Below are 13,857 nucleotides of genomic sequence, written 5' to 3'. Positions count from 1 at the left end.
CCAGAGTTCTCTTGTGGAAAATGAGCAAACGTTCTCTCACGAGTTAACACACTATTGATGGAGCAGTGGAAATTCAGCCGCTGTTTTAACGGCCAGCCCCCCAGCTGCCTTTCCAGGTTATTTTAGATCATTGTTTCCAACAATGATATCCAGCCTTTTCCCATCAGTGTGTATAGCTTGAGATGCTGAGGAAACGTGAGCATGCTGGCAGGTACATGGGCATTTGCTGCGATTTCCTCTTGCTTGGCAGGGCGTATTCGCCTTGCAGCTTGCTTCTCAAAACAGTTCTTTGGATGGTGACATTAATTCTGCTAGGAAACAAACCGGACGAAAATATCAATGGTATAATCAGCAATCTTTTGCACTGCTCTGATGGCAGGTAGCTGGATCTTCCTCATTTAAACAAACACGGCCAACCATACCCGACCGTATTCCAAACGGACATCTTGTATGGATCTCAATTAAATGTGATATGACAGGCTCTTGCCTCCTGTGTGCCCAGTCATTTGTTGTTTGGCATTAGCCTGTGGTGAAGGGGTCTGGCCATGGGTGTTCGTGCCAGTGTTGTTAGGGATATCATCTTGTTATTCAGCGCTGCTTTGCCTGTAAAGCTGTGTGATCTGAATGCTAAACCTAGTGTTTCCAAACTGCTGCTGTTCATTGGCATTTTAGCCTCTCCCACCCTGGTGACAAATCCAGCTATGACCAGCCTGAAATACCGGCTACCAGCCGTTTCAAAACATAGCTTGAGCTGGTCTATCTGGTCAACCAGCTACCAGCTGTTTCAAAACCCAGCTTCAGCTGTTTTTTTGTTTTTTTCAGCAGGGCTGCCTTGGAATAGTGCAATTCCAATGATGGATAATATTTATATTCCACTTTTCATGGATCTCAAAGCACTGTATACTTACGATAGGGGTTGGATACGACCTAAAAGCCAATCAAAAAATGTAATGTAAGAGCTTTATGGTGCATTCATGACCTTGTAGGTCAGCAGTTTCCAAAAGTCGGAAAAGTCCTATTGAATGGCTATAAATGTCATCGTTCCGAGTCGGAATCTCGGCCACCTCTGGAGTACGTTCGTGAGATGCGTCACAGCTGAACATCTTGGTTTTTTGGTGACATCCATTATTCCGAGCAGCTATGAAAGTGGGACGGTCGGAGTAACACAAATTACGCCATCCTTTTATCAGAGTTCCAACCTTACGACACAAGCAGTGAACGCACCATTGCTACTGAATTTGTGCTTATTGCAGCATACTCGCAAGTATACTTATGTACTCTCAAGTATACGTTCTCTGAGCCTACTCTCACTTACACTCATAAAGCGTTACGAAATATAAGACTGCTGCCAACAATATTTTGATTTGATTACTGGTCAGAGGAGTGAAGTCAGTCAACAGCATTTATTGAATTTACAACTGAGATGGATGGTGTGGGAATCAGTAATTGACTGCTGGAAGACTGAAAACTCCTGGTGATTGACTCTTTATCACAGAGCTGTGCTGTATGTTATAAAATCTGTAACCTGCTGACAGAAATAACTCTATACCGCACCATAACTTCTCTTGAAGGCACAAATGACTTGAGCTTTCACAAACTGACACATTCACATAAAAACCCACAAGATGGGTCTAGACCCAAACACCCAAATAAATGCAATATTTCTAAACACATTTCATCTATGATTCTTTTAGTTTTGTTTTCACCTTTACACACAGCATCAGTAACAACAATTAAAAAGGACAAGACAAAAACCACAATCCCCTATGTGCCCCCTCACAAAAAGAAATACAAGAGACAAGAACATAACATAGCGAGCGAGGAGAGTGTGAGGATAAATAATGTTAAATAATGTTACTTCTCGAACTCGGCACTTGTGTTTTTGCGTGTGCTTTATTTTCTGAGAAATGAAAGTTCATTCCAACAGCAGATGCTCTCAAGGATTACCTCCTGCTTTTTTCTGTCACCTACCGCTTTTTCTATTAGCTGTTGCTTTTTTCTCTTCGGTCTTTGTCTCTGCCTTTCACATGCCCCCTCTCCTTATTACTGCATGATTGAAATGCAAAATAGGCTCTGTTGTTTATACAAATTATGCATAATTAGCACAATTAAGGAACATAATGATAGATCATTAGAGAAGAATGACAAAACTAAAATTAAGAGACGGTGGCAATTATCCTGCATAAATAGCCATAATGGATTTCTCCTGCTCTTCACAAAGATGGCACACCTGTATTGCGATAATATGCAAATTGCAATCAGCTCCCAGAGTTTTCTCTGAAGGTCCTTTGAGAACTTGAAACAGGTCCTCATCTTTTTTCCAGCAGCTCTTGCGAGTCAGCGTAGTTTACCCAATGAAGCACTCAGATTTTAGGCCTATTCAACTCTATATGACAGTGAGCAGATGTCGCACTCATGAAAATGTTCAAAACCCTTTTTATTAGATGATATGAAAATTGTCTGAAGGTGTATTTATTTTAGTAGGAATCTGGTCTGGTCTGTTTGGTTTTGCTGTTCCTGTTGCTTAGCAGTGCATCCCACCGACGGCAAGATTAGATTATTTTTATATATTATTATCATTTCAAAACATTTTTCACTGAAGAACAAAATGATCAGGATTTTATCACATCGAAATGTTTCTGGATAACTTCATCCTCTGCTTGAACAATTAGACAGAAAAAAGAAACTAGCCATGCATTTCCAGATTTGCATGAAACAATTGAGTATACTGTGAAAAATAAAAACGAACTAAAAAATAAAACAAATATATATATTTGGGTCCAGGTGTCTTAAGTGGGTATTGAATACACCGATTATCTTAAAGATAATGATCAATGATCAGAGTATTGTCATACTTAGATATGAGTATGAGTGTGCACACTAACCCACCCAGTGTCATAGTATTAGTGGTAACAACCAAAAACTTTACACAGGAGATATGTACAATTTGGAAGCAAGCCATTTAACATATTAATTTCACGATGTGGACAGACAAGCTAAGCATTGTCCATTGCCAAAACAGTATTAACAAATATAAAGATTAATATTGGTGTTGAATAAATCAACCTCTTAAAGGGGAATTCCACCGTGGGGAAATTATTTAATTTATAGAAGAGTAGCTGACCTCCTGCCAACTCTCTACCTGTAGCCAGTGCAGACAGCCCCAAATGTATGTGCATGCTCCAGGTACCTGCTTTACTATAGACTGCTACAGCTGAGACTACTTCTACTGAATACAAACAGTGGTGTTACTACCTGGCCTGGAAACTGTTGTTCTACTTGCTTGCAAGCTAGCCATTAAAGAAGGAAAATCTAGCTTTATGCTGCTGAGTTCAGTTTACTTTTACACTTACATTACATTACATTACATTACATTACATTATTACATTTATGTAATAATGTAATAAAGAACACTTATGAAAAAAAGAAAAGAAAAGGCCACTTTGCCAGAGTGTCGCAAAGGGCTTTTAACATCAGTGAAACCAAGAATTTATTATTACTGGTTAGATAAGGGTGAACGAAAACAATAGCTGAATGCAATTGCGAATATCCTTGACAAACACCTGAGAAACAGCTGTATTCCAATTCTCTGCCCATTGTAGATTTTTCCAAAATGAGAAAACGTTGGGGTGTATGTCAGTATGATCTGTACCTCTACCATATTCACACCATTCGCTGCTGGCATTTCTATGTACATAGAGTCTGCTTTGGCAGCCCCAAAGAGAAACAATCACTTTTGCCTGGATCTCTTAAATGAGGTTAATGTCGTTTTGCAGTGGTTCCCCTTTAACCTGAAGGCTCCAGTAAATCAAAACCAGAGTCACCGCTGTGCAACAGTTTCCCACCTACAGGCCCCGCCCCTGTTTAAAGTGAGCAGTGCGTTCCTGTTGTGACTCACCCTGGATGGACATTCCTGCTAAACGTCCTCAGAGGTAGCACCTCCGCAAAGGACGCATACACAACCTCTCCTTTTATGGCTTTTATTTATTTTTTTGGTTTAATGTTTAACTTCCCCTGCTCCAGCACAGCCAGAGAGTCCCAGCAGTCCTGCCACTGCCTGCTGACTGTCAGAGGACCTGCGCTGTGTGTGGCGTAGTATCTGGAACCAGGAAGTGAAAACCTGGAGCCACTGGGAACGTGTGGAGAGTTTACACTCGGGGTCAGGAGGCACCGTGGGCAAGGACAAGGAGGACGAGGGGGAGGCAGAGAGAGGGAGGTAAAAGTTGGACCCTCTTGGCCACTCCTCAAATCAACCCATGCTACAGCAGCAAGAAAGAAAAGCACTTCTCTGGCTGGCTTGACTGACTGTTTCAATTTGTAGGCACGTCTCAGCGCTGCTGATCTTAGGCAACATGAGGGGAAATTAATATTTCACTCCTCACCTCCACTTTAAAAAAGAACAAAAAGCAGCTGGTTTAGCTGGTGGAGATGGAGAACGAGCACACAGAAGAGCTGAAGCCAGACGACTGGAGGGCTCTGGAGCAGCCATGGGGAATGAAGGTGTTCCTCACCATCCTCTATGGTGGCATGCTGGTGATGGGGATCGTGGGTAATGGCATCACCATCAAGGTCAGCCAGGTCCTCCGGAGGAAGGGCTACCTGCAGAAGAACGTGACGGACCACATGGTGAGCCTGGCGTGTTCGGACCTCCTGGTGCTCCTCATCGGCCTCCCCGCGGAGCTCCACAACGCCGTCTGGTTCCCCTTCGCCTCCTCCTCGTGCAACGTGTCCTGCAAGGCCTACAACTTCCTGTTCGAGGCCTGCAGCTACGCCACCATCCTGAACGTGGCCACGCTGAGCTTCGAGCGCTACGTGGCCGTCTGCCACCCCTTCCGGTACAAGTCCCTGTCGGGCTCCCGCACCGTGCGGCTCATCATCTTCGCCTGGATCGCCTCGGCCCTGGTGGCCCTGCCGCTGCCCTTCGCCACGGGCGCCGAGGACCCCGTCGACATCCTGGAGGTGGAGAACGAGACGCTGCTGGCGGAGGACATGCGCAACCTCACCTTCTGCACCAACCTCAGGGGCCGCTGGGACATGTACAGGGCGAGCGTGTTCGTGGCGTTCGTCGTCTACGCGGTCGTCCTGGCCAGCGTGGGCTTCATGTGCCGCAGCATGATCCGGGTTCTGGCGGGAGACGGGGTCAGGTTGGGCGAGCCGGGCGGCAGCGGCGCCGTGGCGCTTCCCAAGCACGAGAGTTCAAAGGTCAAAGCTTCCAGGAAGCAGACGATTGTGTTTCTAGGTAAGAACGCCTTTCCATAATAAACACATTACTTTAATGTGGTCCATTACGGCAAACAATGATGCATGAGAGGGTATATTATGTCTGGAAAGAGTAATGTTTGTTAATTACACAGTGACTCATTAGACTAGGGGGATTTTCACAGGAGGGTGTTCAAGTAATTACGTATATTGAAATGATGATCGCAATTTCACATAAATAGGAAATTAAATATCTGAACATTATATGAATCGGAACATAGTCATTTCTTATTTGCAGGTAAAGGTACACAGTTTACAGTGCTGCTTCTTATTTCAATTTCAATTTTTCTTTTTGGAGGTTAAAAGGGACTTCTTTTCTAGCTTGTTCCTTTTTCAGCTTCATCAGTAATGTAACAGGAGCACTAATGTGGGTTTAAAAGGGGAACCGCAGTTCTCCCCGGACCTGTAATAGAAATGCAGCTGTGCTTCCATTGTATGCATGGAAATGCAGTAAGGGTATTGTGCCGAATACTACTGTAATATCTACGGTATATTGTCTGCCTTGTGCTATATTAATATTATTCTCAATCTGGGCCATGTGTTTGCCGTGTGCATACATTATACCATGTTCTGCTTGCACCTAGCTAATCAAAAACAAGACAAGCCAAGTGCATATATTCATTACCATTTACTCAGGAAACTGTCCACCAGCTGTACGGCTGTCCGAACTTTATTTCACAGTACATATTGCTATTCAACATGCTACCTTCAACAGTATATAAACATTCATCAATTCACAGATTGAAATATGTATTATGCATCCTGCGTGGTACGAGCAGGTTTGGAACCGGCAACCTCTGTGGCACGAGTCCAGTTACTGACACGACATCGCAGCGCCTCTCATGCTGAGGCCGCTCCGTATCCCGGGAGACGCGCCGCGGATTCATTATCCACCTACACACATTCCAGCGTTTCAGTAATGTGTGCTCGCTGGTAACTTTCCCAGAGGCCTCCGAGATAAACGGATGCCAGCGGGACCCGTTAGCACATGGGCACGCTGTCGGGATCCGCCCCTATCGGCTCTGCCACTTGTCTGTTTACTTAAATTGGAAATATTGCCCTCACACCATGCTGAGGTTCCCTGCCTTGAAATATATTGAAAACATTCGGTAGTGTTATGAAGCTTTTAATGGTGCATCTTACGCATGGGGCATCAGCGTTTGGCATCTACTTTTCCGGCCTGACACGTTTTCTTCAGTGCGTTTGACTCGAGGGCTCGTTTTACTTGCCGTTCCGCACTGCTATGGAGAAATGCCATGTGGTGTAACGAATACAAGCCTGTATTTGTGGGGCTGGCCTGATTTTGGTGCAGGCTTGAAGAAGTCCAGTGGAGAGTCTGCTTTGGATAATGCCTGCACTTTGCTTGAAAACTGAGTTGATTCATTAGTTAGCGTTTGACCTGTGGGTCTCCTGTGCTGCATGCCCAAATGATGACCTATTTGGTCTGAAGCTTAGTTAGCATGGTGCAAACTACTACACAAGACCTCTACAGTAATGATGTGAGAGCATTTACAGTATTACTAGTGCTGTAGCCATCCAATCCAATGTAATCCAAGTTACTTTTTGTTGACAGACAAAACCTAGTGGGTTTTCTCTGTAAAGATGTCAATATTTTCTGTGTGTTCATTTTGCTGTGTTCTGGTATGGAAACATAAGGCAATTTCTTGCAATACTTGGCAAAGAAAGTGAAATCCAGGGGCTTGTGTGTGTAAATATCACCAGGAGGCGGTCACAATGTTTAAACCTTGGAACAACGTCGCAAGCTGACACTATCGATTACCAGCGTGTCAGCCCTGATCGCAGCATAATTAAACCATTAGACAGCGCATATAGACAAGTGAATGTATAGTATACGATTATAACCATTGCAGCTCCACTGTGCGTCACAAAGGTGTTTGGCATTAGCTACGGGAGAAGTAGCGAATTAGCTACTTTTAATTATATTTGCAGGTTTTAGAATAGATTTGGCGGTTTAAATCCCCAGTCAGGCACTGTACCGTTAAGCAAGGCACTAAATTCCTTCAGTGAGCATCCGGCTACAGCACATAAATGAATAACAATGGGGGAAATTTGAACTGTATAAATCACCCAGGATTAGGGAATCTGCAAACCCAATGAATAATTAATCAGCAAACTTTCAGCGCGGCAGTTTAGCAGCCCATCTACGAAGACACCAAATATAATGATCCCAGGAGTTCCCCTGGGAGTACACTGGGCACTCATTGTGCAGCAAGTATGTAGTTTCACCATTCATATTTATAACCAGGCATGCAAGCTCTCGCTAACAATGCTAATCTGACAATGTCAATTGTCTAAATATTTTGTAATTGACTATTTAATAGCATTAGTGAATTTCAGTATTTGTCTAGATTCACATGCACTTTATCATTTCTGTGCATAAGAGCCTTTTAGATTTCAAGTATTATTATTATTATTATTATTATTATTATTATTATTATTATTATTATTATTATTATTACCTGGGAAACACATTTTGATTTTGAACATTCTGCATGCAACGTTTTCATACATTTTTCATGTTTCTTCTTATGGAAATTATCATAAAGATACAAGTACATCTCTTCAGCAGCTTATCAATCGGCATTAAATACTTGTCACTTAAATGCTGCCAGTGTTATTTTCACTGAATCTATAATGTACTGTATTCGTTCCTCTTGGTCTTTTTGCGAATGCAGGAATGTTTCGGATGAACAGCTGTCACCTCATGAATCAGCATGCTTTATTATCCCATCTAAAAAACTTTTTTTTTCTGATTTGCAATGGCTCTCCAAAAGAGATTGCATTAAAATTTCAAACCTCAACTCCCCCTCCCCCGGCAATACTCCAATCACTTGAAACAAAAACAGCCCGACTATCGCTTTGAAGACTGCGATCAAACTGATTGCATGATATTGATTTGGGTCCTTAACAGCTATGTTGCTTCTTGGCAAGTGGCAGGTGGCTGTATGCTGCCAGTCTTAATGCATCATTTGCTTTCAGCGGTGCGATTTAGCTCCTGTAACCAGTGAATCCATGCTACATAATGGGGTAAAGGTAACGTTCAACACAGGGGATGTGGAACATTATTGATTGCCTTTGACCAGAGTACACATTCTCACACAGGAGAAAACGGGGACGAGGCCACACTTTTATTTTATTTTATGGCATTACATAATAACTTATTAAAAAGAAAAGGACCTACAATGTTGTTAGGCAATGCTCAGAAGCTCATTTGACACTTTAGAGAGGAGAAATGTGTGTTATTTCAGGGAACATGGTAATGAAATGATTCTCTTATGCAGGAATGAGGAGTGAGGGCTTCTTGACCTGTTATGGCTCAAACCTAAGCCAAGACCTTTCAGGCCTTCATCTGGTGCAGTCCTGGATGGCTGTTTGTTCAGAAGGCACACTCTGTATCTTTCTCACTTTCTGACCTTTCGGGGAACTCACCCTGCCCCCGAGAGTTCTTTCTTCACGGAGGTGAAGTCCAAACATTGCCTGATAAAAGTACAGGATTGCAAGCTTGTAGTCTAAATGATTCTAGTTTACACTTACAGTACACCATCTTAACAACAAGTTCAACAAACACATCCTTGGCTTTCTGTGCAGGCATGCATTTTACCGCCCACAGACATGATGCACTCAGGAATGTACCACCACCAAAGAACTTTGAAGTATCCTCCCCAAAATATAAAATCTTTCTAGCAAAATCTGTGCTCTATAGTCAAAAGTCAGTCATGCCAAATGAATGAATGGATGCCAAATGGTATTAATATGTAACTTAGTAAAATTCCATGTTTATGCATGATCTTTATACTATTAATATTCAAAGGTTTTTTGGAATTAATGAATTAATATTTGTTTTGGATTTCAGGTTGGGTTACAGCAGAGGTGAATCATTGTTTAGGTATGTCTAAACTAGTCCCTATGTATACTTGGAAAGTAGTTAGTTACTTAAAATAAAAATCTCCCAGTTGAAAAAGGGGAATCCTCCATTAGAGCACAGGACAAATGTGTGGATTTGAACTAATTTCATATCATTTCAATTTCCTTAGTTGGCAACCCTTGTTCAGTCAAGGTTTGTTCCACCACAGATACTTTATTTGGCTTTCAACTGTAGACCATGTGCCAACAATAAGAAAGGCTATATTGTATATTTGTTGTTAATATATCTAAACCATTACCCTCTGTCTATGCCTCATGAGAGAAAAATAACATCTAAATCATGAAATATAATTTTATTTTCTTTATTCACTTATCAATTATTGCGTAGTGTTGCAATCTGTGAATAAACAAAACCTTGACTGATATTTGTTCATTTCCATATTTAGAGGTCTCACCAGCCGGATGAATAGCATTGCATGCCTGTGATTTGTAAACAGAGCATCTGAATAATGAACCATTGCATCATTTGTGGTAGACCAGAGATTTATCAGTGATGTTGTAATAGGCCTAGTTGTTTACCTTCTGTAAAAGAAGTAGGCCAGCATGTGTTCAGCTTTTCGTGCCAGTGGACTTCTTTGGACTTACATATCTTGCCATTCAAGCTCCATTCTATAACAACTCTTGTGATGGAATGTCCAAACTCAAAGTTAGAGAACAGAAAATAGAAAATAGAAAACATGCAACAGATAATTACAGCACTGTCAGTTATGTCACACCTGAAAATGTATGAAAGTATAGCGTTTACTTCAACAGACTTCACATTGATGGCCAGTAAGGTGCACTTTTCAATCCTGGCTGTCAAGGTTTTTTCAACTGCACTTATAGTTATAGTGAGTACCTCACGTCAAAGCCTGATTCTGCAGAAAAAATGTACATAAATGGCATTTTTGAAAGCATTAAGGGAAGTTTTTTGAGATGTATATTTTTGATGGATATTTGAATACGTTCCACATTACATGCAGTATGGGTCATGCCATAATTATGCATGTGCACTGGGAGTAGAGCTGGCTATTAGCTTCAACCCAATAAGGGACATATGTGGTTGTGTAGGGCCTATAATTATTAGAATATACAGTATATTATTTGTAATGTTTGGTTGGGGGGGTCAAATCCTGCTTAGGGTGCCTTAAAGGCTAGGGTTGGCTCTAACTGGGAGGCCAAACTTATAGAGCCCAGCTACACTGTGGTGTCTTAATGCAACATCTGCATTGACACCTTCCACATATGGCCTTCATATTATAGCCCATCGTCTTATGATGTAATGCTTATGTGTAAGACACATAAGCATTTCATTTCCCTATGTCTTTAAATAGATTAACTAAATAAAGACATAGGGTAATGAAATATCAGGAAATGTAACGCTAAGCTGAAGGCAGCTATAATGTTGCTTAGGCCAGTTCAACAGACTGTCAATGCTGTCTTTAGAGGGATCTCCACACACAAGGCACACTCCTCTTATTGGTCTAGAACGCATTGTGCTAATGTGTCTGACCAATAAGAGAGAGAGAGAGAGTGACAGGTACAGAAAGAATCACCCCACTGGACGTTCAAGAAATTGGTCGGAAAAGAGTTGCATTGTGGGAGCCTTTGAAGTGCAGTTCTGCGAGGCGCTAAAACTCTGTTAAAGTTTGTGCCGTCTGCTTTGCATCACGGCAGAATTCGCTGGAAACCGTCCCGAGCCGGAGCAAATGGGGCCCATTCGTTTAAGAGAAGTGCTCCAGTGCTCCGACTGTGCGTAATGAATCAGCTCAGAGACTGACTGGAGCGCTGCCCGGGCTGTTCCGAGTCCGGGAGAGAGCGGAGCTGAAGTATTTCACCGCTGCCGTCTGCGCTTCCATTTCCCGGCCGGTTAGTGCGCGTGCGTTCCCCTCGGTGTTTCTGACTGATAAAATGCACTGATACAATGGCTTTTCTGTAGCGCTTTTCATTAGCAGTTTAAATGGTAGATTTCATCATTGTGGACTTTCAGGGCACGCCAGGTTAGGCTTGGGCATTGCTAGCCTCCATCGGGACAAAACGTATACTGATAATGGAATCAGGCTCTGGTGAAGCCATTTTTAATTATACTTCTGTTTGAAAATACAATAATGCATGCATTGACTGTACTTAAAATAAAATGTTCAATGGGGTAAAGGAAGGCTGAGCTCATTGGCCAGTTCATTTATGGATCATGTTTTAGCCAAACCAACTCTGGTGGCACTTTTCTTTGGTTAAGATCAGCATATAGTATTTGCTTGATTTGTGATGCACATGTCGGTTTTTTTTCATGGTACAGGCGTACATTGGTGGCTTGTGATGGGTGTTGTGGGACTGTGATGGAAATAACTTTTAGGGTAAGAGATCCAAAAATATTGTAGTGACACCCCTGACAGCGTGGATCACTGACGTTCAATGTCCCTTCTCCTCACACAAGGGGCGTCGCAAGTTTGAACAGTGACCCCTTGACAGTGGCCAATTGTGGTATAGTAATGCAAGGTCGCATCAGTTCTTTGGCGAAAGTGGAATGGTCAGCTGGTTCTGTGCAGTCATAATCAGAACATAGACTGTTAAATCACTTGGTCACTCAATGGAATAAGTGAGGAATATCTTACTGTAGTTGGCTCAAAAGAGGCATAAACCAGGAGAGAAATGTACAGAGAAATGCAAGGTTGACATGGATTCCTGAAGCAGCCATTTTTGGTTGACACCAGCCATTGGTTGGCTGTTTGTTTTTTCCCCCCACAAAGTGCTCATGTCGTGCTTGGCACCGTTAAAGGAGAAACAGACAGACAGCACCCTGAAATTAATGACACAGGTTTCACACATTCTTCTTCTATGGTTCTACTCCCTGTCCAGCAGCCCCATCCACCATTTTAAGCCAGAGGGCTGGATTCAAGATTGTGGCCCAGATCTAATTTTCTGTGTCAGTCAGATTAATTGCATTCATAAGTGTTTCATATCCCACATCAGTTGTGAAATCATTCTCCCAAACAGTTTTCATATTTGTATTAGCGATTGATTGACTGACAACGGTATACAATTTCTTATTCACCCAAAAATGTCCTCCAAACGATTCCTTTTAAAGAGGCAGATATCAGTTCCTCTTCACTCAAGGCACTGAGGCGAAAATGCATTTTAATGAGACACTGGCCAAATGAAATCTGCCTTCACACTCCCAACAATCAAAGTGGCGAGCTGCTGGTCATTGTAAAAAGAGCTGCCCTTGGGAATGTGGTGGTGGGCATTCGTGATGAGTGCGAGAACACAGACTCCAGGGTCAGAACCCATTCCTCTCCGGGCTCAGATGGTGGAGCCCAACGTTGTTTCAGCCGGGATGAAGAGCGTCAGAAGTGAACACCCTCCAGCTAGGCAGACTGGCAGTGAGAGGGCGAGCGAGTGAAAATGTATGCGGGGCTGTTTGGCTTCTTCACAGCCTCAGTTTTTTTGCCTGAGGGGAAGCTGTGGTCTGGATCCTCTGTGGGACCCGGTTCTTGGATTGTTTACCCAAACGCTTTCCATGGAAAACTTTACTGCACTGCAATCTTTTCTCCCACGTATTTTCTCAGGTTAAGATTAACTTAAATTCAGAGAACTGATCCACTCAATTCATAATATGAGATAACATATTGTATGTGGCTGCTTTTTATCTCCCCGGCCAAACTGCAGTGAAATGGCAAAAATGTATTTCCTTCACGCCATAAATTGTACGGATACATGAAACCAGATTATATTAAGTTTGTTGTTTTATGGATTCTGCTTGTTTTTATTGTCCAATTGTTTAGAGTATAGCAAAAGTTCATTTGGTATAATGCTAGGTGATTGTAAAGAGAATGTGGCAGTAGCCTATGGGTATCTACGCGTGCGCAGCAGAGAGACTGGGCTACTTGGGAGTCCATTCCTTGTCTCACCAGCAGGTGGCAATGATCACTTGGGAACAGTGGAAAATAAATGCAGAATCCAATCACCTTCAGGCAAGCCGTTACCATGCACATTCATATGTAGGTAATGGTAATAATCTTCCCATTATTGAACTGCCCAGCAGTGAATATGTCTGAGCCAAGTGACATACAACCTATGTGCATGTGTGGGGGATGGTGTGTGCACATGCATGTTTGCGCGTGTGTGTGTGTGTGTGTGTGTGTGTGTGTGTGTGTGTGTGTGTGTGTGTATGTGTGTGTGTGTGTGCACATGATTGCAGTCACTGAGAATATTCAGTCTAACAGGTGTGGGCAGTTCTGGTCCTAGAGGGCTGGTGTTTATGCCGGTTTTTGTTTCTCTTCCATTAGATCACATTAAAAAGTTTCGTATAGAGACACAAGAACAGTCTGTGGCTGCTGTTCATGTGCTTATCAAGAAATGTAGCTAGTTAAAATGTCAGATGGTGTAAATGTTACAGCTAATTATGCAATTAAGGCCAGAAGCTGGCATTAAAACCAGAAACAGATTCATTCCTCATTGCCCACGCCATGCATTATAAGGTGTGATTTAGCCTTAACCATTTGTGAAATGTCATGCAGTGTTGTTTTTCTGCAGGTTTTTTAGATGTTCTATAGAACTGAAAAGCTTTGCAATAAGCCTCCTTTGTGATGCCAGTGAGGTACAGCCAGGACAGAATGAAAATCATATTTTCTTTCTTATTTTAAGCGGAGGTTCGAATGCATTTGAAGGTTTAAC

General features: G+C 42.4%; 1 protein-coding gene across 1 annotated transcript in view; it reads left to right on the top strand.

The window, feature by feature from the left end:
• Nucleotides 1–4,299: 4,299 nt before the first annotated feature.
• The window catches only part of LOC133116170 (G-protein coupled receptor 39-like), a 42,561-nt gene continuing 33,003 nt past the window's right edge, over nt 4,300–13,857 (top strand). The window contains exon 1 of the mRNA XM_061225445.1: nt 4,300–5,239. Coding sequence (XP_061081429.1) covers nt 4,429–5,239 — 811 coding nt within the window. The 5' untranslated portion in view covers nt 4,300–4,428. The remainder of the gene's footprint in view (nt 5,240–13,857) is intronic.

The sequence above is a fragment of the Conger conger genome, chromosome 17 (assembly GCF_963514075.1).
Source record: "Conger conger chromosome 17, fConCon1.1, whole genome shotgun sequence".
Classification (NCBI taxonomy): Eukaryota; Metazoa; Chordata; class Actinopteri; order Anguilliformes; family Congridae; genus Conger; species Conger conger.
The sequence above is the reverse complement of the archived record's forward strand: the minus strand, read 5'-3'. Positions and strand labels throughout refer to the sequence as shown.